We start from the raw sequence: 25,078 nt of genomic DNA, 5'->3' as shown, positions 1-25,078 counted from the left end.
AAACCCTAAGTTTCAAAGGTTTGCACCCTATTTAAACCCTCATTCCGCCCCAACTCGTCCCCATTCACCCCAGAACTCCCCCTACATCGTTTTCCCCTTGTTTTCTTGAGAATTTGAGGTGCTCTTAGTGTACTCTTGAAGGTTTTGAAGTGTAAGAGGAGTAGATCAAGAAGAGGAGAAGGAGATCGGCCATCCTTGTGTCATTTCAACATTTCCTTTGAGGTATAACCCGTTTTCCCCTTGATTCTATGCTTAAAACTTCTTTTGGGTCCTTCTTGGTCAATTCCCCAAGTTTGCATGTTCATTATATGTTGTAATAAGGCGTTTGGCCTTTGGATCTATGTAAGATTGAGCTCCAGGAGCTCAGATCTGTTAGCTTTTTGGCCTCATAAGACTTGTTAGCCCTAGATCTACCATTTTGAGACATTTTGAGCCTTATAATCCATATTGGTGAATATCCACACGTAAAGTTGGAAACTTTACGTGTGATTCGTGTCCTAGAAGTCCAGATCTATGAATGGCATGGTCTGGAACCGAGCAAATCGGTATATTTAAGGAGTGCATGGCGACGACTCGGCGAGTCGCATAGGTGACTCGGCGAGTCTGGTCGCGAGTCACCGAATTGGTCCCTTCTTCATGTGTCGAGTTGAGCATTGAGTCACAGGGGGTGACTCGGTGAGTTGGGAGCTGAACTCACCCATGATAGGACTCGGCGAGTCAATGCCCTGACTCGGCGAGTCCAAGGCAATCTTCATAGTTCAAGAACAGACTCGGCGAGTTGTTCATACAACTCGGCGAGTCTTAGCATAAGGTGTTCTTCGGATGAAGATGGACTCGACGAGTTGTTCATACAACTCGGCGAGTAGGATGAAGGACTTGAATATTGGTTAAGAAGGTGAACCCGTCGAGTAGTCGCCTAACTCGACGGGTAGGATCGGGATTCAGGGCAGTCGTTTGGTCAGGGACTCGGCGAGTTGGAAAGCCAACTCGGCGAGTCGGGTCAACTGAAAGTTGACTCTGACTTTGACTTAGGGCATGGTCATGGGTAAATGGTCATTTTACCCAAAGGTCAGTGAACAATGTTTGATTGGGTTTATTGTGGAAATTGCAGCCGGAGGATTTCCGGAGCAGCAGCGGCAGCGGTAGGCAGTCAGTTTCCGATCAGTTCAGCAGCTACTTTGAGGTGAGTTACCTTCCAGTAGCGGTGGGTCTAAGGCCACAATGCCGACCCACCAGTAGGAGATGTATGGTAGATGATTGTCTTTGTGATATCATCTAAGTTTGCTATTGCCTGATATGTTATATGCTAGCATGATATGTTGTCTGTGATAGTAGTAAAGTTCGGTCGTTAGGACCGAAGGGTAGTCAGACACCCCAGATACGTCTGACAGTATGTGATGATATGTTTGCATGCTGGCTTGTTATGTTATATGTGATCATAGTAGTAGGGGTGAAATAGTCCCCGAGAATCGGTTGTCAGGACCGATGGGTAGTCAGCACCCCAGAATGGCTTGACACGGGTAAGACGGCACCCCAGAATGGCCGTATGGGTAGGTCAGCACCCCAGAATGGCTTGACACGGGTAGGTCGGCACCCCAGAATGGCCGTACCGGGTAGTCAGGCACCCCAGAATAGCCTGGCAGTATATATGTTATGTGTTCGTATGGTATGCGGTACGTTGGGGGAACTCACTAAGCTTTGTGCTTACGTTTACAGTTTTGTTTTCAGGTACCTCTGCATCGAAGGGGAAGGAGCCGGCGCGGTAGCGGCACGTCATACACACACTCTTCGGTTTCCGCATTTATGAGATTTACTGGGACTGTACTCTGATATTTTGATGGGATGTATGGTGTGGCTTTTTAGAACATGGTTGCAATGTGTTATGGTGTGAACAAACAATGTTTCTTTTTATTTAGACAATGTTTTTATTTATTAATGTTTTCTAAAGTAATATTTTAAAAATGAAATTTTCGGACGTAAAAATTGGGTCGTTACAACAAACTCCATCATCACCCTTGCCTCACTTTCCACGAGTGTGGCCCTTCTGGCTCCCTGCTCTGGAATCAGCGGGCTTGGCCAGCTTGGCTGCCTGTTGGGACTGTGCCGGTCGCCGATCCCTCCCCTGAGACTCCGCCTCCTCCCTAGCCTGAGTCTCTAGCTCGATCTCCCTCATCTGGGTATTTGCCTGAAGCTCGGCAAATGTCCTGCACGAGGAGTTCTCCACGAACTCCCGAATATCTCTCCTCAAAATACTCAGATAACGGCTCATACGTGCCTGCTCAATAGACACGTGTTCAAGGCAGAACATCGCCCTCTCATGAAACATCCTAGTAATAACCGTAACAGACTTCGTACCGTGCTTGAGGGTGAAAAAATCATGTGCCAACCGATCCCGTTCCACCGAGGGAACGTACTCATCACGAAACATGGCGGTGAACCTCTCCCAGGTCACAGTAGCAAGCTCTGCTGGAGAATAGTGTGATGTCGCGAACTTCCACCAGTCCTTCGCCCCCAGGCGAAGCTGGTTCAGCGCAAACCGAACCCTCAAGTGCTCTAGGCACGAGCATGTATAGAAACACCCATCAATGTCAGATACCCATCTCATCACTGCAATTGGATCTTGTGTCCCATCAAACTTTGGTGGCTTCGTGTTGCTGAACTCCCTGAACAACAATGAGTCACCCCCCTGCGGCCTAGCAGCAATGACGGCTGCGGTGGCCGCTGCAACAACAGCCTCAAAAAGAGCAGCATAACGCTCGTCAAAAGTCTCAATCAGCGTGGTCTTAATAGACCCAAACATCTCTGGTATCTCTGCCCTGATGGTCGCAACCACCTCCTTATGGATGATCCGGCGGATCTCCTCATCACTAGTCTCGCTGCTCTCTGGCGCATGATGTGTCGTCACCATGATCTACCTCTGAAATACAACATACGATATATTAGAAACTCACTCGAGCATACTCATACTCGATAACTCATCCTCCTTGATCCCTGGCATCCCGAAGATTCTTACTTGAACTGTATACCGCCCCGGTGTTTTTAGTAGTACGGGCCCAATACTACCGTCCACACCGTATCATTATACACCCCAAGTCCTCCTCCTAGGATCCCAAGTCCCAAGTACTCTATTATGCATAATCCACTCTCTAACAGATCTCTCATAAGCTCCTCACTGCTACCTACTCACTCTCAAGCATCTCATAGCAGTTCACCCCCTAGGCTAAGGCATCACAAATCAGGCCACTCTAGTCCTAATAGGAATACCTAGCCCACTCTTAGCACGAGAATACATCATATCAATCTCATAAACATATAGCATAAGGGTATTTTGGGAAATCACCGTTCGAGCGCTGATTGATCGTACACACGACTCTGCTCTGCGTTTTCCAAAAATCTTTTACTCTTTTTAGAAAACTTGGTTCTCTTTTGAAAATATTTCTCAAATCCTCAGTATGAGTTCAAATACGCCCGAATGTGTACTCGAATCCCTCAAACCAAGGCTCTGATACCAACTTGTAACTCTGTAAATTTCAAAACAATTTTTCGCATTTTATAAAAACATAACTTATACATTATTCATAAAAACATCATCGATTAAAACTCAATTCATAACATATATCAATCCCAAGATCTCATTACATAAAAATCCCGTGTGTGTACTGATCAAGTCGACGCCTTCCCGCGATCCTCACTAGTACCTGATACACATAACACAAAACACTGTAAGCACGAAGCTTAGTGAGTTCCCCAAAATACCATATATAACACATATTAGCCATTCGAGGCTATAACTCTGTGGGTCCGTGCACCCAAACTCTGTGAACCCTCAGGTTCTATCTCTATGAACCTTCAGGTTCTAACTCTGTAAACATGCACATCATAAATCACATAGAATAATGCAGTGTAACACATAACACATATATAGCATACAAACACTGTATCACATAACTCTGATTACCTACTCAAGGTAAAGTATAGTGAGAAGACTCACCTCGGATATCTCAGTAAATCTCTGACTCGGTAAACTCTGGTCTACACCTACCTAATCAGATGAAATAAATACTCTAATTAATACAACTCTCAGGGCTAGGCTAATCTCTCTCTTTCTAAACATCCTCTAGGAAGGGTAAAAGACTATCTTACCCTTCCAATGACTCTAAGGTCCAAACATTGACTAACCCTAAAAGTCAACGAAGTCAACGGTCAACCTTGACCAAACTCGCCGAGTGCACAACTGTGACTCGGCGAGTCCACACGTGTTCTTTACTCTCCCAGTCCTCATTCGACTCACTGAGTCAACCTCAACTCTACAAATCATCTCTGATCACAATTTTTGAAATGTCCCGACCCAACTCGCCGAGTCCGGCTCCTAACTCGGCGAGTACCATCGTGCACTCTGTCCTCTAGATTCCCTCTGACTCACCGAGTACTTCCCCAACTCAGTGAGTCACCAACTATGTGATTATCGGGAAAACCCTCTTCCTACTCATCGAGTCGGCTATTGGACTCAGCGAGTTCATGCCATGCTCAAGTTGAACTGACCTCCTGAGGTCAGATCCGCTCCTCTAAACCGTAGATCCAGCTTCCCAAAGCATTATAATCACGTAAAGCTAACATCTTGGTGCTCATGCAAAGGCTCAAAGGCTTTATTTGAAGATATGACCTCTAACATGACATCCTAAGCTCATTACCCCCATTAACACCCATAAAGCTCAAGGGAAAAGGGTCTCTGGACCTCTTTGGGTACAGATCTACAGCACCAACACGAGAAGGGACCAATTACTCCATATAACCATCCTCTAAAGGGGCTAAAAAGCCCTAACTCTAAGAATTACACCATAAACTGAAGAAGGGTCGAATGAATACCTCAAAATGAAGTCTATGAGCCCTGGAATCACTAGATTAGCACCCTCTTCAGCCTTTTCTTGTCTTGGTCCTCTTCTATTTGCAAAAACACTAATAAATGATCAAGAAATGTCTCCTTTCCTCTCACAAACGCTCTAGCTCACTTAGGGTTTCTCTATGGGTCTAGTAGCGCAAATGACGGCCATAAGTCCCTTTAAATAGGCCCCAAAGCCGAGGAATTAGGGTTTCATTAAACAGCGTGGACTCGCCGACTCCTTGGGGCGACTCACCGAGTCCAGCCATCCACCCGGATAATGATTCGCGTCTCTACTCGGCGAGTCTACGCATCAACTTGCCGAGTTCTTCCACAAAACTTGAAATTCAACGAATAAATATAATACCTGAAATTCCAGATGTTACAGTATGCGAGCTCATTACACATGGTATGATTTCTGTTGAGCTTGCTTGATATCAACAGATTTTAGTTGATCACTTGACGAAGGGTTTAGCTAGAGACTTGCTAAAGAAGTCTTTTATAGGGATGAATTTACGGTCCACTTGATATCTCTATGGGTGAGATACCCAATTCCCTTCTAATACAATGTTATAAGTTGAACTTAATATGGAAAGCTTGTTGGTGAAGATTGGAGCACTATTATTTTGTTGCATCCCATGGTATGTGTTATAACCTGTAGAGTTAAAGTAGATTGATTTAATTCTTAAAAATGCTTTTGCAAAAGTGCATGAATAGGTGCATGATATAGAAGGACTACCTATGTAAGTGTGAAGTGTTGTTGCATCAGAAAGATTGGGCTAGGATTTTATGCACTCATGAATGGATAAGAACACATGGTTGTAATAGTGTCAAATATGAAACATTAGATATTGTGTTTAACTTATGCTTATAGTATCTTCAGTTTCTCAAATGCGTTGATGTGTTCAATCCTTAGGACACCTTGATTCTAAAGTATTTGAAATGTGTATTATAATAGTGTGAACATTCAATCTTCAAGATATTTTCATTTATACATGAGTTTGTTTTTGTTTTGCTTTAAGTTAATTAAGGTTTACACTAAAATGTAGGAGGAATGTTGGTGATTTTAGTGTTATCAACAAATTTTAGTATAGTTGTTATTTATATTGAGATAAGCTGAGTTTTATTTGTTTAACAAGTATGGAAGTGTCGGGTGCACACTTAGGTGATTAATGTGAACTCAGGTGTACGGGGGTCCACGTGCAGGTTCCAAGGGGTTGCGCCCATTGGCGATGTCTAGGGGTGTCGCCCTTAGAGGGGTCCAAGAGGCAGAGCCTTGGCGGTGTCTAGGGGCAGCACCCTTAGAGGGATCCAAGAGGCAAAGCCCATGGAGGTTGTTCCGCTTGTTTTGGCACCAAAAGTACATGTAACTACCACCAACTACTTTTCCCTCTTGTATAAGAACAAAATGCATGTTCCAGAAAACGGGTTACATACCTTATACACACAAAAATCATACTTTTGATTTGATTTATCTCTGAAAAATACAAAACAACAAGGTATTTTATTCTGTGTTTCGAATTCGGAAGTGGCATGATTTCCAAATTTTCTCTCTTGGATTATCCCAAATCAGATTTCATGGTACCCCAGGCATAAGGGTCGAAATCACAGATTTTGAAAAAGTGATTGCAATCATGATCCTATAAATTATCCAAATTAATTGATATTCTCCGAACCCAAAATCTAATATTTCATAGCAGCAACATGAGGATCGAAGTTTTGGCAAGTGAAATTAAGATTACGGCATTCAATTGGTTGAAAAGTAGACCTAGGAGAAGATCGTGAGTGGGGTAAGTGGTGTAACCCCAAGATTGGATTAATCTATTAATGTCCTGTAATCCCTAGCTTATTGATAACTTTTATATAACATTATTGTTAAAAAAAAAACAGATGTCACAGTATATATCAGCTTAACAATTGACAAACTAGTGGTTTGGTGAAAAGTTGTCCTAATGTGAGCAACCGAATCATTTTCTTCTATCATGTATTGGAGGTACAACACTTGTTAAAGTTAGACGCTACAACTAACTTGTTTCACGAATTCATTTAGGTTGTTATGTTTAATAATTAAACAAAAAAAAAAAAAAAACTTATAAACTAGTTTTTTCAAAATGATAGGTAGACTAATGTGTCAACAAGCTTATTGGACTTTTTTAAAATTCTTCCAAATATATTTTTTATTAATTATTAAAAAAACCGATCTTCTAGGGCGTGTTAGGTAAAAATAGTTGTACCAGGCACCGGGTTGCGTTTAATAGGTAGTTTATAGAGGGTAGTGTTTGATTTTGGAGTGCTTTGTTGAAAGCTACTTGATGTAGCTTTTGGTTTTTGAGCGTTTTGTTTAGGTTTAAAGTTAAACACTTCTATCGCAAAACAAGACTTTTTCTTTTTTACTAGTGTTTTCTTAAATGCTAGAAGCCAGAAACTCCCAAACGTTGCGTGCCGAATATGCCCTACATGTTATTTTATATTATTTTTTATATTAATTAATTACAACTAAATTATCAACTGTAATTTTTTATCACCTACAAAATATTTATTCTGCGCCAAACATAACCTTATAATTGTCTCTTCCAGAACAACTATGTATTTACTATTTAAATACTAACTTTTAATATTCAAAGGTAATCACACTCAAATACATACATACAAGCATAAAGACAGGAATTTGGTACTGGAGTCATATACATAGTAAGAGATGTTTATTCATCTGACCAGGTGATATCCAAGTCTCCCCAATTTTCTAGGGATACACCCAATGCTTTCCAAACTGCTTTAGAGGCATCAACAATGTTATTAGGGCATGGGGGTTGATAGTCATGGTCTTCATCACAACCCATCGAAGAATCACACTCATCTACAACCATGGCTTTCACACTTCGCCCATTACCATTAATCCTTATGAAATTATGACACCTATCCCCTCCTTTGTACCATCCTGTTGACAGTGCAACAACAGGTGTGTCGTCAGAATGATATTTCTTGTCACATTCTGATGGGCCACCTCCATCACCTCCCTTCTGGAAACTGTTCAAAGTTAGTGTAGCGTTTGTACTACTTGAAACAGGCGGTGAACATGTGTAGGTGGTATAGAACTTGCCTTGGATACAACAAACTGAGTCGTTTTCAATGTTGCATTGTCCTGAAGGGGGCTTCCTTCCCCTTATGCCACCACTTGGGTGACAAGTTTTTCCATAAATCTCTGGTGGAAATGAAACCAGGATGATCAGCAATCCAAGAAGGAATGCACCTATGCTGAAGCTCTTCATTGAGGTTCTTTCTATCTCTCGCTAGAAATGAATGTTTGATGAAAAGTAGGGTGGAGTCAATTAGAATTTATATGAGATTTTGTTTTCAGAAATGGCCAATTTTCTGATCAATGATCATGACATGATGACTTAGCTAAAATATATTTATTATAATGAGAAGTTTATGAATATTTTATTATATATTATATGTTTGTTTTTTGTTTGACGTAATAAAACTCTCTTAGCATTAGTAAATCGTCTAAATTCCCTTCTATTAATAAAAGAAAGTAGTTTCCCTTTGGAGTTGTCCTATCTATCTCTTGGTGAGACCAGTACAACTGTGTAGTCTCGTGTGCTAACATTATAGATATTGCTAATTTAAGCGTCAATGAAACTAGCTTTAATTCATTTTTGTCTTTACCTGGATTTTTAACTCTTTTCAAGTTGTTTCAAACACAAGTCTAGATATGCATTTATGCTTTTGACTTGTGTATGGAATCTATTCGTTGTACATTGTTCTTGTGCTTTTAATAAAACCTTTGTTTTTAGCACAGATCGATCCAATTATCCATCTTCCTGTTTATATGCATTAATCTTTCCTGCAGATGAGATGTTGTTATATACTTGATTCCGACAAACTGGTATCAAAGCAAGGTTCAAGATCAGAGGAGTTAATTATAAAATGCAGGTTAGATCAAGAGAGGAGGAGAGATTCGTTAGTGGCCAGCCTAAGTTCCAATGACGTGATGGAAGCTCCGGTGAAGGTGGAGAAGAACAGATGGCATCAAGGCTGTGGTCCAACGACGGTCGTGCTCCGGCGAGATATTTCCAGTGGTGGCAACCAGAGAGAGAGAGAGAGAGAGAGAGAGAGAGATGGTTTGCTACATTAAAAGAAAAGTGTTGGGTTGGGTAGGTTATTAGGGTTTTTTTTAGACAAAAATACAAATTTGGTCCCTGTGGTATTAAAATTTTTTTGGATTTGGTCCAAAAAGTTTCGAGCTTGCATGGAAGGTCCAAAATCAAAACATTTATGTGATTTTGGTCCAAATTTTTTTGAAAAGACGATTATGCCCTTTTATTTTTTTTTGTATTTTTTATAATTATTTTAATACTATTTTAATTAAAAATAAAGAAAAAAGAAAAAAAAGTATCCCCACCCAACTCACCGTTCTCTTTCTCTTTCTCTCTCTCTCTCTCTCTCTCTCTCTATCTCTCTCTCTCTCTCTCTCTCTCTCTCTCTCTCTCTCTCTCTCTCTCTCTCTCTCTCTCTCTCTCTCTCTCTCTCTCTCTCTCTCTCTCTCTCTCCGTTCGTCTTCTCAAATCTCATGAACTTCATCTTCTTAAGATATCCCCAAATTGATGAACAAAATCCAAAATGAAGCCGTATAAAGAAATTGAAAGCCAAACACACTAACACACATATTCACATTCCAACGCAAAGCACCAACATCGACTGGAAACAATCTCATCAATAGGATTGAGTCCAGAAAACATATATATTTATATCGATTTCTTGTGCATCCCCACCCCAAGCTTTTTCTCTTGGAGAAGTAACTGCAATCATCAATTCAAAGTCGTCTGAGGAACAAGATTGCAGGGTTCAAAGTTGTGGATGAAATCACATATAAACTATACATACCAAAGACAAGAACCAAAGAATAAATAAAAACCCATTCATCCCAAAATATTTCTCCTCTCTCCTTCTTTCTCGTTCTAAAACCTTTCTTCTATTACCAATCCATGTGACAATCTGTTTTCAAAAAAACGTTGTAATATCATCGATTATAATGGCGGAATCGATGAGTGGTGGTGAAGGTCGGTGAATGGGGCTGTGGAATGGTTTTTGCTCCGATTTTATTGTGAGGATAAAAGATGAACACAATTTTAGAGGACAGTGATGGTGACTCCAATGAACTTCAATTGTTGACCTGAACCTTCATCTACCTCTTTTATTGTAACCTGCAAATCGATGATCCACACATGTGTCATTCATGCTTCATCAATCTCAGTGACCAAATTGAGGGAGCATAAAACCCTAAACCATTAAATCCGATCTAAGAACTAATGATTCTAAGAAGGTGAAGAACGATAGTAAGAAGATCGATATTTTCTTACAGGATGCTGATGGTATAAGACTATGGTGAAATTCGGTGTTTCTCTTGGAGGAAGGGCAGTGACGGTAGAATGAAGAAGGTAAAGAACAATAGTATCCGACAAATAAGGGTAAAAGGAGAGAGAGAGAGAGAGAGAGAGAGAGAGAGAGATTTTTTAATTATTTAAATACCAAAATAAATAAAGAAAATAGAAAATGAAATGAAAAACGGTAAAACCGACTTTTCAAGTTTTTTTGGACAAAAAACAATGAAAAACTTTCATTTTGGACCTTCGGTGCAAGCTGGAAACTTTTTGGACCCCATCCAAAGGTTTTTGCAAACCACAAGGACCAAATTTGCAGTTTTGTCGTTTTTTTATAGACATATTGTAGTAAATAAAAGAAAATGAGGAGGACAACAAGTCAAGTGCATTCCAATTTTCTAGGGACCAAATCTGCATGATATTTTTATTTTTGGATTAATCATGTGTCAAAAAAATTGGACTTAAACTTATTTTTCAGAAATACAAGATTGCAAAAATGGTCCCTATGGTTGGTAAATTTATGTGTTTTTGGTCCAAAACGAAACCTTGGTGCACCACTGGTCCAAAGTTGAATCTTTCTATCGTTTTTGGTCTCTATCTACTTAAAAAGACCATTATGCCCTTATAGTTTGTTTTTCCATTTTTTTTATTATCTATTTTTATTTAAAAAAAAACCCACCACCACTTAAATGTAAAAGTGATTTCGGCAATTTGTTTTCAGCCTCTACATCGAGAAGTTACTATAGCCACCCGCCGCCAGATGCTGCCGCCTCCCCTTTCGTAGTCGGCCACCATAATTGCCGGAAAAAGGTGCTCGATGGGCGGTATCCGGTTCACCACCGCCAACACTTCTCTGCTACAAATCTGGTCTTCTCAAAGTTCTTACAAAAAAAGTTGTTTTTTTTAATATATATAATATGAACCTTTGAGATTGTATTAATATGTTAAAAGCAGAATGAATCAAATCGAAGCCATTTAAGTTGTGTTTGGAATTTTGGGACAATCCCACCAGAACTTAGGAAATGTGACAAAAATTATAAATTTTTATATCGTCTAAAAAGGTGGGACAAAGACTGCTCTTGATCTTTTATAATGACCACAACATCCAAGTAATTTAGGCATTTTTCATCGTGCATGACATGACATAAGACATTGTACTTTGTCATGTCATGCATAAAGAAAAAAAAACCTAAATTACTAATTATTTTGCAATGGTTATGTATGTAATTGTGTCATCACTTTACAATGCATTTAGATTATTTTTGCTAACTTGCTTTCTCTTCTCCTTTCTTTTCAGAAGTTCCAATGTTGATGATCATGCCATGGGAATGGTATGTCGAGTGGCTCAGCCTTAAGCAGGGAGTGGGAACTCCTCTGGTTGACTATCAATGTTAACAAGGACACAAGAGAACAAAAAAAAATGTAACGGACAACATATGTTGTCACCAGAAACACAAACATTTTGAAATGGGAGACTTAATTTTATTACCAAAATAGCAGCAAGGAAATGGACAAAGTTGTGACTAAGCTACAGAATTGATTTTCCCAGTTATATCACTTGGAATTTCACCTTACTGAACCAAATAGAATCAAAAAATGAACGTGACGATCATGGCAACTCAGCAATCACATTTTAGTATTTTCCTTCATCACAGGAACCAAATCAACAAAAAAACAAATATATAATGTAATAAAAACAACATTAATTTTGATTTGCATCATTTTCCTTACATGCATATTAATTAACTTAAAAACCATTCATATTGTCCTCCCCTATTTTTGGCAACCAAAGATACTGGTAAAACAACCAAAAAGATAAATCGTTACTAGAGGTGACAAAAACCAAACCTGCATCTTAATTCTTCTGGAAAAAATTAGGATATAACTCATTGAATTTCATGCGATTAATTAAGTTACCCATCTTACTAAATGCATCTATTTTGAATTCACAAAGCCATGTACTGCAGCCTCTCTTTCTGAAGCATTTTCATGTCATGAAGAAGACCTTGAAGATTCCCCCTTAACCTTAAAGGAAAAACAACAAAAATATAAAATCTCACAAACTATACAGACAAGATAATACAAAATGCTACGAAAACAGATAAAAACTTCGGAGTATTTATATTATGTTACATTTTCTTGATTTAACAGACTTAATGACTCATCATGACGCCATAGTCAACTATCAACAACATCTCTTCCAAACTATTGAAACAATTTATGCGTTCTTAATCTGTTGCTTTGTCCTACCCTCAGAAGGCCTCTATTAATATGACTACTTAAAAACAAGTAATATACTTAAACAATTTCTTACTGTTTTCCAGAGTGTGGTAGTTTGTTATTAACACGCCTTTACACATCATGCTGGCATATTACGACATTCTTACAACTACATGGAATGGTGAGAACTCGACCCTAGTGACTATGACACTTGATGGCAATACAATACAACAAGATCTCTTTAGGTTTGTTTGTACATATATGTGAATCAGCTAAATAAATGTGGGACATGTTAAAGAATAAAGCCCAAGGATCAGAAGAAGTCCATAAAAATAGAAGACTACAAGGCCTAAACGATGACAACAATTTTTAAAATATCGGCTACAGAGTCAGTAACTGAAACCCTTGACTTGTATATATAGTATTCTTGTTAGGACGTTGAAAATGCTTCAAGTGAAAAAAGATAAATATTAAATTTATGTGTAGAGGAAATACAAAGTGTGAAGCAAACCACAGTGCATTTGTGGTGAATTAACTATATATAGATGCCGAGGAAAGTTGGGGTCCAAAAAATATGATGAAATTTTGGATTTTCTAACAAAGAACTTCTACAAATTCATGAAGATTCTAAACAGACGGAAACATCTTTGAGAAAAGATTACAAACAACAACCTCCAGTTAACACCTTCCAGATAAAAGTTGAACTGGCCAGTGATGATGTTTTTAAGTTTCACAGGTATGGCCGAGAAAATCAATTTTCCAGTGATTGCAATACAAAAAAAAGTGGTGAAGCAAGGATAATATAATTTCTAGAAATATTAAGAAGCTTAGACGAATGAGAAAGTGCACATGGGACAAACAAGCCTACTTAATTCTTCCTTAGCGTTGCAAATCTGAAATCAACAAAGTCATCAAAAGATCAAGTATTTGATTTTTCCAATTCTAATATTTCTATTAATGAACTCAAAAAACATTTGCAGCCTCTAAACTTGTAGAGAAAATGATTTGAAGTCAACAAGTGGAGGAAAATGAAATGCAGGTAAATGAAGTGTTGGAAGTTTGGAAGGAGGAGGAGAACCTTAACGAGACATTAGGAATTCAAAAAACTTACAATAAAGGCATTGTATGAAGTTTTGAGAGAAGTGAAAACTGAATTGTGTGATTAAAATTCTCAAGAAGAAGAAAAGATAAATCGACTCGGTAGTGTCAAACGTTTGAATCACAAATATTGTGAAAATTAATTTTGTTGATAGAAGAGAATTTTTAAATTTGAAAGATACAACCAGATGTCCTTATAAGGACGTTTCTTTTTGTCAGGTACGGCCAAAAAAAATTAAATCGAAATCAACTAAAAATAATTGACAATAATTAAAAGACCTTTATTCATGTAATGACATAAAGGTTTGGGTGTCAAAATACTTCACATTCACGAACAAGTATGCCAGGATTCCTTGGGGATAAAGCTCTAAACCACACTTTGTCTTGTCCTGAAAACATGTAAAAAGTAATATGTTAATATTTATTCACAAACATCCACTTTGACAAGTAGTTTGTATTGAGTCCCAATATATTTATGTGATCCAACATATCAAGACTTAATGAGTTAACATAGACCCATTCAAATGGGTAACTACTTGGGTTGATTCATTTAAAAGCTAGAAGTAGAAATTTTATTTTTCATAGTTTAGGAAAACAAACTCTAGAGAAGAGCTCAATAAAATCAATGATAAATGGGTAGATTTGGGTTGGATGAAACATTTATTTTTCGACTAAAAACAAATGGGTCATTATCCATCATGAGATTATTATACATAAGACATTACGATAATATATTTAATAAAAATGACAAATCTACCCTGATATTCGGGGCCGTCCGTAACGAATTTACGGTGATAGGGATACAATATAATGCCAGGCCGTAAAAATCTCCAGTTGTGTAGGATATATTGTCCTGTTTCTGTTTGAAAAGGAGAGAGATCTCCACCAATTATGTGATTCCATGACTTGTAATAATCCAATGCATCTTCTTCTCCTTCTTCTTGTCCATCATCATACACAAGACTCACCCCACACTCCTTTACAAGTTCATCAGCTGGTGCTGTAACAGTAATAGTAACATGGTCTCCAGCCTCCATCTCGTTCATCCCAAACATCCAATGACTTAACAAAATGTAACACATTGTAGAAGTTGAGTCCTTGTGACGTTCGTATATCCACATGCGGTTTTTTGTTATATTACTGATTGTCATCATTGGCTCTTTAGGGAATTGACCAAATACATATGGAGACCTCTCATCCGAACCTCGCAATCTCTGCATAGAGCATAAATTGATTCCTCTAAGTTTGTTTGGAGATGATGATGGGATGGTAAATGATATTGATGGCCCAACGCTTCTATTTGTAAACCAACTCGGCATCTCCTCCTCCTCGTACTTTGTGCTGAATATTCCAAATTCATAAAACAACTGCCAAATACAACCACGTTAATTAATCACCATCAGATTTATATTATACAGATTCACATATAAATACGGATATAGTGATCGAACAAAACCTGGATTCCGTGTTTCAATGAAGAATTACTTCCCGCACGCCTGTAGTTATGGAAGTCAAAGTTTGTCCAGCCCAAGCTATGTAATACCTTTTCCTCGACAGTCACCATTGGTTGGATTTTGACCATGCCTTGAATTTCATATAACCAAGGTGTGCAATCTATCCAAGATGCGTAATCTGACCAGTTTATTGATAACTGGAGTGGGGACATATCTGGATCAAATACAACTTTTTCTATATAATCCACACCATAAGGATTAATAAATAACTCTGTTAGCGTACGCGGAGGATACTCGATTGATTTCAACTTTTTACACTTACCCATGGTAAGTATCTCAAGTCTAGGAAGGGTTCTCACACAATTGGGCATGGAACTGATAGGGTTTTCATCTAAATATAAATGCTTTAACATGGATAGGCAACTAAAGTCCATGGGAAAGGTTTCATGGGACAAATTATTATTTGCAAGTGATAACCTTACTAAAGATCTTGGCAAAGACATTGAAAATGACTTCAAATCACTTGGTATAGCACCCATAAATGCAGAGAAAGAGGTTCTTCTGTTTATGTCAGTGGTGTTAACCATGCACATTTCCAATGAATCCAATTCCATATTCTTGATTTGAGATTCACCAAGATTACAACCATCTAGCAACACTGTTTTAACCTTCTTTAACAAGCATATACTTCTTGGAAGTTTTTCAAGCTTCCTGCAATAGCTCAGATCGATGAGGACAAGTTCAACACCTTGCCCAATTGATTCACAAACATCATGCAACCCGATGCAATTTCTAAGTATTAACCTCTCAAGTGTAGGGAGTTGGTCAAAGTCACCAACACTATGAAGTTGTTTGCAGAAACTTAAGTTTAGAATCTTTAGTGAACCAAACAACCTTTTCTCTTTTAAGCACGATCCATCCACCTATAGAAATGGAAATAAGTTAGTACAGTATTGAAGTTCATCAACTAACATGGATGTATAATAAATGCGATAAGTTTACCTTTTGCCTCTTCTCAAGTCTTTGAGGATTACTATACCAACCGACAAATGATTCAATATTGCTATATGACATGTCAAGAGCAACAAGATTATCTATAGGTAAGTCTAAAGGTATAGACTTTAAAGGAAACCCATGCATACACAACCATCTTATTTCTTCTGGAAAGTTCTCATAAGACCCATGCATGTGAACATAATTAAGTTGTAGTAGCATAAGACTATCCATGTTACTCAATGCATCCGTTTTCAACTCAAATGATCCTCCCAACTTCTCTTTCTCAAGCATGCGCATGTCAAGGGAAAGGCCTAGAAGATTTCCCTTACCCTAAGAAGAAACAAACATAAAGCAAATAAACAAATTAGGCAATATAAAATATTTTGGACATCCAAACTACTAAAACCATACATGACCTCTTACCTTTTTATGTTTCAATACTTTGAATGACTCTTTATGACACCACAATCGACTTCTTTTCCATGGCTTGTTAAGTGATTCTTGACTTACTTCAAATCTTCCCATCTCTTGAACCAACTGATGCATCATCAATTCATTATTCCATCCAATACTAAGAAGACATTTGTCAAGGAGATTCGTGATTCCGGATCTTATGTTTATATCACATGCTTCTAATATTGTTTCGCTAACTTCTCTATCTATTCCAACAAAAAAACAAGCAATATGCTTAAACAAGTCCTTATCGTTGTCGGATGGTAAAGAGTCAAAACTCATTCTCAAGACATTATTTATAGGGGAACTAATTTCTTTCTTTAGTCCTTCCATGAAACCTTCCCAGTACGCCACATCCCGATTATGTAGAGACTTTCCCAAGATTTCGAGAGCCAACGGATGTCCTTGACAATACTTCACAAGCTTATCTAACACCTCTTCATAACCTGCCTTGGGATAGTTGCACATGAATGCATGGTAACACAAAAGTTGTCGTGATTTAGTCTCATGTAAGCCTTCAAGGAAGTATTTTAGATGCTTGGGTTTGATGTTTGTTTTGAGTAATGCACAAATCTCTGTCAACCATCTATCCTTTGTTGTTATTATAACTTTGCTTCCAGGATAAAAACCTTTGCCTCCAAGTGAACAAGATTATTGATATCATCAAGAACTATAAACACCTTTTTACGGGCTAGTGAATTCTCTATCTTTGAGGTATATATTGAAACATCATCAACTTTAATTGACCTTGTTTTTGAAATGTCATAGTAGAGTTGTTCTTGTAAATCAAGCAAACCGTTAAACTTTCCATCACATTTCCTTGTGATATCTTCAATATAGCTGCTTCTGTGGAATTCACACCAATATAATCCATAGACATGTTTGGCTAAAGATGACTTCCCGATACCGCCTATACCTGAAATAGTGAGTATGTCTACCGTATGTGAAGATCCATCTTTCAACCATGATATGATGAAGTTAATGGAATCGTCCATCCCAATAAATAATGGTCGAACACTCTGTAAGGTTACATACAATCTACGGTAGATGTCCTTCACAATTTCTTCAATAAACTCTGTCTCCAACCTGAAACTTGATTTAATAAAAATTACAAAACACAATCCTAAAAACTAACAAACTAGATTTGGAAATTTTATTCCAAATCAAAATTATATCACAAGTGTTGGTGTTAGACATATGTAGAATATTTCTTTTTTGCTTTTAGGCTACTTCAATACTATTTCCTGTTTTAGGTACTACTAACAATTTAACCTCTTTATAGATCCACTACAAGAAAATAGAGCAATAGCAACAAAATTTTAACGACATATAAATTCCGTCGGAAAATGCAACAGATTTCGTACCGAGAAATCACTAGAATATTAGCAACGGTTTTGTGATGGTTTTGCAACAGAATAGAATTGGTCGGTAATCGGATACAGTATAGCGACGGTTTACCGACGGAAATCAATAAGTTTGATATTCCATTGGAAATCCATCAGTAAAATTCAATTTTCTTTTTAAAATTTTTTAAATAGTTGGGGCAATTTGGTAAATATATGAATCTTAAAGTCTGGACTAAAAAAAATACAACGCTTCGTCGCCCTACTCTCACTTTCCCTCTTCTCCTTCTAGGTCACCCGATACTTTTTCTCCTCCCACTACATCTCCGATCTGCAACCAACCGGCCACTGCCTCCGCCAACGACAACGACAGCACCTCCGCCATCACCGCGGCAGCAAATCACTCCAGCTCCTCCAAAGTCGTCGATGCTACATACCTTCTCCCTCCCACTACCGGTATAACCTGCAACCCACCGCCCCTTAACCTACAGCCCCTCTAAAGTCGTCGCCTCACTCTCTTTTCGCCGCCATCATCGTTGAAGTTGCTGCTGTAGCCGGTGGACCTTACCATTGAATCCAATTTCAGCTTTTTCCCTCAAAGTTTTGGTAAAGAAAATCCTAACTTATTTTTTCTATCACATAGATTGAGTTTTAACCAGCTAATTAGTGGATGTGATGCATTAACCAACATCAGTCACTGATTAGAGTATTAATTTTAGGTTGAGAATAGTATGTTACAAGTGAAGTTGCTGACATCATTGGTTGCTATTGGAACACATGACTTGGACACAATAGAAGGACGATTCACATATGAGGTTTGTAGATTTGTTAAATACATTCAGATGTTGCTACTTGTTCATTGATGCAACAGTTTTATAACGGGTAAACTATATCGACATCTTGTGTAGGCTTTGCCAAAATCAAAAATTGAGTTTAAGCCATTAAAACAGGTAAAAGTTATATAAAAAATCACTCATGAGTATGGTATCTGTTTTTATTTATCCTTATTCCAACTTCCAAGACATTCATATCTAATGTTAGGAAATTGTTAGGAATGACATAAAACTTTTGAGACAATTTTATTATTTGTAGGAGATGCACTTTTTGAATTGAGAACTTCACTTAAGGATTTACCAGATCAACTCATAGATTGGAATCACATCAAGTTAACCCTTGCACATGGTATAAAGTTAGTTGTGATTCAAATAATAATGATTTTCTGTGTAAGTAACTATAATATTTATTTATTTATTTATTAAATTTAGGGTTTTGTGTGATATTAATTGTTTATTTATTTTTTATTAAATTTAGGTCTTTCATGGGATTTACAGGAACCTTGTCACCAAGAATACAAGTTTTGTCAAGGCTTACAATATTGTAGGTCTAGGAGAATCCAAAATAAAATTATAAAATTGCAATTTTTCTCTTATTTTAGCAAAAGACTTGAATGCCCTCCTCATCGTCATTAACGAAAATAGCACTAGAAAGCTTATCTCCTTTTTTTTTTTTGTGTAACAAATACAACATCAATGGAATTTTGATTCTTTAATAAAAAGTTGTATTTTTATCCCAACAATTTTGGCTATTTTTGTGGAATTTGATGAAAAATGGTTTCTGGCTATAACATTGATGATCATATAATTTATATGGAATATTTGTCAAGCGAAAGTACGATTTTAGTCTACTTTTTGTCAAACATTTCATACCTCAATACGCGCACAAAAAAAGCATGTCAAGTTAGTGTTTTACTCTATAAAATATTTGAAACCCTTGACACATGCATGGAGTGTATATATATATATATATATATATATATATATATATATATATATATATATATATATATATATATATATATATATAACTGGTCTAAATGCATGAAATAGCAACATATTTTCATTAATTGGTGTGTTATAAATCTTTCCTTCATTTATTCCAATTAAAAATTGTACTTTTTCAGCTTTTTTCTTAATAAGGAATTGTACTTTATAAAATGTACTTGGTTATAATATTATAATAAACAAATCAATGAAAGCACATTGCTATTATTGAGTTGTTTGACATTTTTCTTTGACTTTCAGTTTTTTACAAGGGAATCAAATAACAGGGGGGATACCTAAAGAATATGGGAACCTGAGTACCCTCACAATGTTGGATCTTGAAAGCAATCAATTAAATGGTCAAATACAATCTTCACTTGGAAATCTTAAAAAATCTTCAATTTTTGTAAGCAACACCTTATTTGCATATAAAGATAAAGAATCTTTAACATTCCATTGATACTATTTGATTGTTTTTCTCATTTATATTTTTTAATGTGTAGGATCTTGAGCCAAAACAACCTTGAAGGGCCTATCCCTGAATCACTTTCATGTAAGTTAATCAATACTCTAAAAAGATCAACATTATCTGATTATGTAGTTAATATTTCTAATTTTGTTTAGTGTCATTGTAATTACTTTTTGAATGTAGTTTACTTGGTTCCAACAATCTGAGTGGTGAATACCTGATCATTTATTTTAGCTTTCTAAAGTCAAGTACATATATTTTAACTTTTTAAAATAGAATTCTTAACTTCTTATTTATTCATGATGTTGAATTGTGGTTTTAATAATACCCACCCTTGTGCTTCCACTTCTGGAGGTATTTTTTTATAGGAGTGAAAATTGCTTTCTATTTGGATGAAATTTGCTTCAATTGGGAAGGTATTATATAATAAACAAATAAAAAAAGTAGTATGTTGCTATTTTTTTTTTACATTTTACTAACCTTATTAAATTACAATGTTGTGAATTCTTCAAAGAAATCAAAGGCAGGAATTGTAATTGGTGGAGTTCTTGCCCTTCTTCTGGTTGGGTAGACACAAAGGCTACAAACGTGAGGTCTTTGTTGATGTTGCAGGTGACTGAACTTTTAAATCTTTTTTTTTTTTTTTATTTAAAAAGTTTTTTGATAAATGACCATTTTGCCCTTGTTTTCTTCATCTTCCTCAAGATACCCAAAAAATAAAACCAATTTCAGTCCAAAACCCCATAAATCAAACCTAAAATGAAAACAAAACAAAATAAAAAAAAATTGCACTTTTTGTCTCCTTAGTATGTTCTATTCTTGATAACTCTTTAATGGTCTGATTTTTTATTTTATTTTTTTTTTTTTTTTAGAGTTTCTTAACGTTTTTCCTCCCCTGGAGTGGTAAGGGATTTGCTTATGCTGTGATGACTTCTTTTACACTTCTAAGTAGGCCTGGGTTTAATCTTGGTAGTTGTCTTTAGTTAGTTACTAAGGGCAATATGGTCATTATCTTGTTAGATCAATTAGGTCAGTACTTAGTATAAATAGGTGATTAGTAGTGTCGGTTAGGGATATCTTGGATCTATTGCTATAATTTGGTATATTTTTCAAAGTATAATGATGCAATAAGATTGAAAAGAAATAAAATAAGATGCTATTAGAAACAAATTAATGGAAGTATGTTTTTTGCAGACGTGTATTGTCTCTGCCTGCAATAATCAATGGAAATTATGTTTTCATTGTGGATGCGTTCACTATATTGTGATAAAAATAGTAAAGTATATTGCTATTTCCTTCTCTATTGGTTGTTGACAATATGGATTGAAATTTATGGTATTTGACAATATGGATTGAATATGTAATTATTTTTAGGTTTTAATATCTTCATTAATTTGTAAATTTTTTTTATAATGCCAAAATCCGTCGCTAATCTGTCACAAAAAAATTTTGTAGTCATTTCCAGATTCCATTGGTAATCTGTTAGTAAGTTATTCGCAATTCTGTCGGTGATCAGTTAGTAAGTTATTTCAGATTCCGTTGGTAATTCATTAGTAAATTTTTCCGTCGGTAATCCGTTGCAAACAAATTCCATCGGTAGTCCGTTGCAAAATATATTATGTTGGTGATCCGTTACTATTTCCGACGGGATAATCCGTCACTAAAAATTAGTCATAGCTGTCTGAAATCCGTTACAAACAATTAGCGACAAGAATATACTGACGGATTTTGGTGTGTTACAATTCTGTTGGTAAAGAGCATTAGCGACGGATTACCAATGGTTTTAGCCGTCGGCAATGCTCTTTTTTGTAGTAGTGATATGACAAGATAATATTCAAGAAATCTGATTCCTTCACAACAACTATTAATTTTAAACTTTTAGTTAAGTTCTCGGCATTAAACCATATTTTCTTTTCATTCTAACCATATACATATCTAATGTGTAAATAAATATTTATCTATAAGAAGACCAAAACTACCAAAGTAATAAAAGTTTTCACTAATGGGTCTTGTAACTTCACTAGTTTCTAGAAGACCATCAAAATTAACATGTTGGAGGGTAACCGAGACATATAATGATTATTGGTTATGCCGGTTAAATGTTAAATGGGTAGTTCTAAGTTAGTTATTGGAAGTTAAAGGTGGTTATTTCTGAAATAGTATGTAATTGTGCACATGACTTGCAGAGATGTTTTTTGTACAATTAACTTGTCAACATAATCGCTGATGTGACTCTAATTTTGAAAATATATGCCACAACATATACATAACAATTTTAGTTTAATTACTTGCACAATTTATTACTAATTTCAAACATCATTACATATTTTGCAAAAAAAAAATTAACATTGTCGCATAAATTTGAAAAAAGATGAATCATTGCTCCATAAAGAAATAATTAACCTTAATAGAAATCATATAAAAATTAATTGACAAGGGTTCATTATAAATGGAGCAACTTATAAAAAATTATTGTCATTGCAATAACGGAAGAGCTTATAGCCTACCGGTATCAGAAGTTGGAAAAGTTGTTCCTTCTCCAAGAGGTTGAGGGTTCATGTCTCACTTGAGACATTGGGAACTACTTAAAATAAATAAATAAATGTATGACAAACGTGTATAATTTGTTAGAATAGTTAATCTATCTAAATAAATTGATTAATAAGATCAGATAGCATAGATTCAGCTTTGTGCATCTCATTTATCCTATTGTACCAAATATATGCCTATTCAATGATTTTGATGAAACTTACCGAAATGCATACGCTAAAGATGATATTGAAAATTTCAATGTGTTTTCAAACAAAACTGAAGGAGTATGAAAATACGGGTAAATATGTGGGTACCTGCCATTTACTTCATTTCCTTTTAAATTAGCAACTTCCGTAAGTGCTTTACTCCATCGATCTATTTTTTGAGCCCATTGTCTTCTTTTATTTTCATCCATCTCTTCATCCATTGTCTGTTTATGCTTAAACAATGCATCCCCAAAGCTACTTTGTTGCATCCTGACATGGGTGGGCTCCACATGATAAAAGATTGGGATGACAATGTGGTCCGATATCATACGCTGCTCAAGGATTAACACCAATTCATCCAAGCACCATGTTGAAGTAGCGTAATTCTTAGATAATATGATAATAGAAGCCCGAGATGCCTTAATTGCACTCTCCAATTCCGGTTTTAGAGCTTCCCCTGTTTCAATCTCTTCATCATCCAAGAAGGTAATGATATTGGCATCAATGAGGGCTTTATAAAGGTGATTAGTGAAACTATGACGAGTATCGAGACCTCTAAAACTTAAAAATACATCATATCTATGAGCATGAGTTGATGAACTATGACCAGAAGTTGATGGATTATGGCCATGAGTTGATGAAGAAGATGAAGATCCTTCTAAAAGTTCAGATAGAACAACCATTATGAGTAATGTCTTGATGAATCTTCACCCTTCTGAAATTTTGAAAATCCTCCACACGGTTATGAAAGTTGGTGTCACCAGCTTCCGTCACTTGTGCTTCGATGTCAGGATTTTTTACATAATGTCCCTACATGAAATCCAAATAATCAAGAGTTATAATATGCAACATAAGTCTCATCGAACTAATAATAACAATAATAATACATTTGTAATCTTAAAATTAATCTCTTTAACTGACTGGAATACGATACTACTGAATTCATGTAACCCTAATGTAAAACGCATAGGAGATGGAGAGAATCCTTCATGCATTTTTTAGCCATTATTGTAAAAATGAATACAAAACTAAAGTTGGATACATATTATGAGGGTGAGACAGGTGGCAGAAGGAGAGTATACATGGAAAACAGACAAGACACGTCGCAAGTTGAGACGATTGCACGGAAGCGACATAACCACAAATGGACGCGACATGCTTCCTCAAAATTCTTAGGTATAAATACAATGTTGTATGGTTCATTTGAAGCGTTTTGAGAAAATGAATTCAAAAAAGAGTTAGAGAGATTAGTTATTGGGATTTTAATTAGGGAGTCGTTGCTGGAACGTGAGGGTATGAGTTGTCGATCGGTTAGGATATTATAGCGCCCGGATTGGATCATGTACTTTGGTGTAAGAACAATTCATGGTGATAACTCCTAGTATTCTAGAGTGCTAGTATACGCCCAAAATGATTTATAAGTCTATAAATGATGAATGCTTGGAGTGTACTTAGTAAGAAAATATGGGCATTACAAGTTTGAATTATAGTTATGGTCTAAGTGAATTATGTGTCTTTTAGTAGATTCCTAAACTAAAACCAAAAAGTACATAAGTTAGGTGTTTGTTTTTTAGAAAAAACCTCTTCAAACCTCTTATTGCTGCGCGACGCAGCACACGCGCAACATTTTTCATCTCGCAGCTGTTTGTTTTTTAGAAGTCTTCTGAGTCAAAAACCTCTGCGCGTGCTCTGTTTGGCGCAGCACTTGTACTGCCTCTTCCAACCTCTTCTTCTTCTTTTTTTATTGCTGAAATTTTGATTATATGTTGTTAAAATTTTATTTCACATTTTTTTTCGTTTGTTCTTGTTGATTTTTTTTTTTTTTTTTTTTTTTTGTATTCAATAATGATAATTTCTTGATGAAATATCTTTATTTTTTACTAAAATATCTTTATTTTTTTGTTGAAATATCATTATTTTTTACTGAAATATCATTAATTTTACCGAAATATTATACATTATTAAATTTTACGTATTAAAAAGCTATTTTCGGTTTATAAAATTAGTTTATTTTAATTTTTTAATATCTGCAGCAGTATGTAGATGTTAAAAAAACAAACACGCTTTTTATTACAATCTGCAGCCGTTTAGTCCACCTCTTCTACAGCAGAGGGTGGCAGAGGTGGTCCGCAGACTTCATGAATTTTTGCTTCAGAAAATCAAACAGCACCTTAGTCAATTATTATACATTTTAGTGAATGTGGTGATATATATATATATATAT

At 36.2% G+C, this 25,078-nt stretch overlaps 3 protein-coding genes and 1 long non-coding RNA gene across 11 annotated transcripts; 1 reads left to right on the top strand and 3 right to left on the bottom strand.

Annotated features, from left to right (window-relative positions):
* Positions 1-7,581: 7,581 nt before the first annotated feature.
* Positions 7,582-8,230, bottom strand: LOC111917463 (putative ripening-related protein 1). Its single transcript, XM_023913150.2, has one exon. It carries the CDS (start codon positions 8,146-8,148, stop codon positions 7,582-7,584), a length of 567 nt encoding a protein of 188 aa, XP_023768918.1. The 5' UTR covers positions 8,149-8,230.
* A 1,397-nt stretch (positions 8,231-9,627) lies between these two features.
* LOC111917466 (disease resistance protein RPV1-like) lies at positions 9,628-16,952 on the bottom strand. The gene is made up of 8 exons (XM_023913152.1): positions 16,455-16,952; positions 16,038-16,361; positions 15,358-15,958; positions 15,038-15,270; positions 14,396-14,948; positions 13,903-13,970; positions 9,767-9,877; positions 9,628-9,681 (listed from the first exon to the last, which is right to left on the bottom strand). The coding sequence occupies exons 1-8, from the start codon at positions 16,950-16,952 to the stop codon at positions 9,628-9,630; spliced, it is 2,442 nt and encodes an 813-aa protein (XP_023768920.1).
* A 1,055-nt stretch (positions 16,953-18,007) lies between these two features.
* Positions 18,008-21,631, top strand: LOC111917472 (uncharacterized). Of its 8 annotated transcripts, none has more exons than XR_002858904.3 (10): positions 18,008-18,433; positions 18,547-18,642; positions 18,736-18,777; positions 18,920-19,050; positions 19,139-19,204; positions 19,909-20,053; positions 20,151-20,364; positions 20,471-20,532; positions 20,631-20,728; positions 21,311-21,631. It is a non-coding gene; the product is annotated as an uncharacterized LOC111917472 (long non-coding RNA). The 8 variants fall into 8 exon arrangements; XR_002858903.2 differs by having other exon boundaries at positions 18,009-18,433; positions 20,151-20,200; positions 20,300-20,532; XR_002858899.2 differs by having other exon boundaries at positions 18,011-18,433; positions 20,151-20,200.
* A 1,234-nt stretch (positions 21,632-22,865) lies between these two features.
* LOC111917467 (toll/interleukin-1 receptor-like protein) lies at positions 22,866-23,537 on the bottom strand. Its single transcript, XM_023913153.1, has one exon. The coding sequence runs from the start codon at positions 23,535-23,537 to the stop codon at positions 22,866-22,868; it is 672 nt and encodes a 223-aa protein (XP_023768921.1).
* Positions 23,538-25,078: the final 1,541 nt, after the last annotated feature.

Source organism: Lactuca sativa, chromosome 1 (assembly GCF_002870075.4).
Source record: "Lactuca sativa cultivar Salinas chromosome 1, Lsat_Salinas_v11, whole genome shotgun sequence".
NCBI classification, from domain to species: domain Eukaryota; kingdom Viridiplantae; phylum Streptophyta; class Magnoliopsida; order Asterales; family Asteraceae; genus Lactuca; species Lactuca sativa.
The sequence above is the reverse complement of the archived record's forward strand: the minus strand, read 5'-3'. Positions and strand labels throughout refer to the sequence as shown.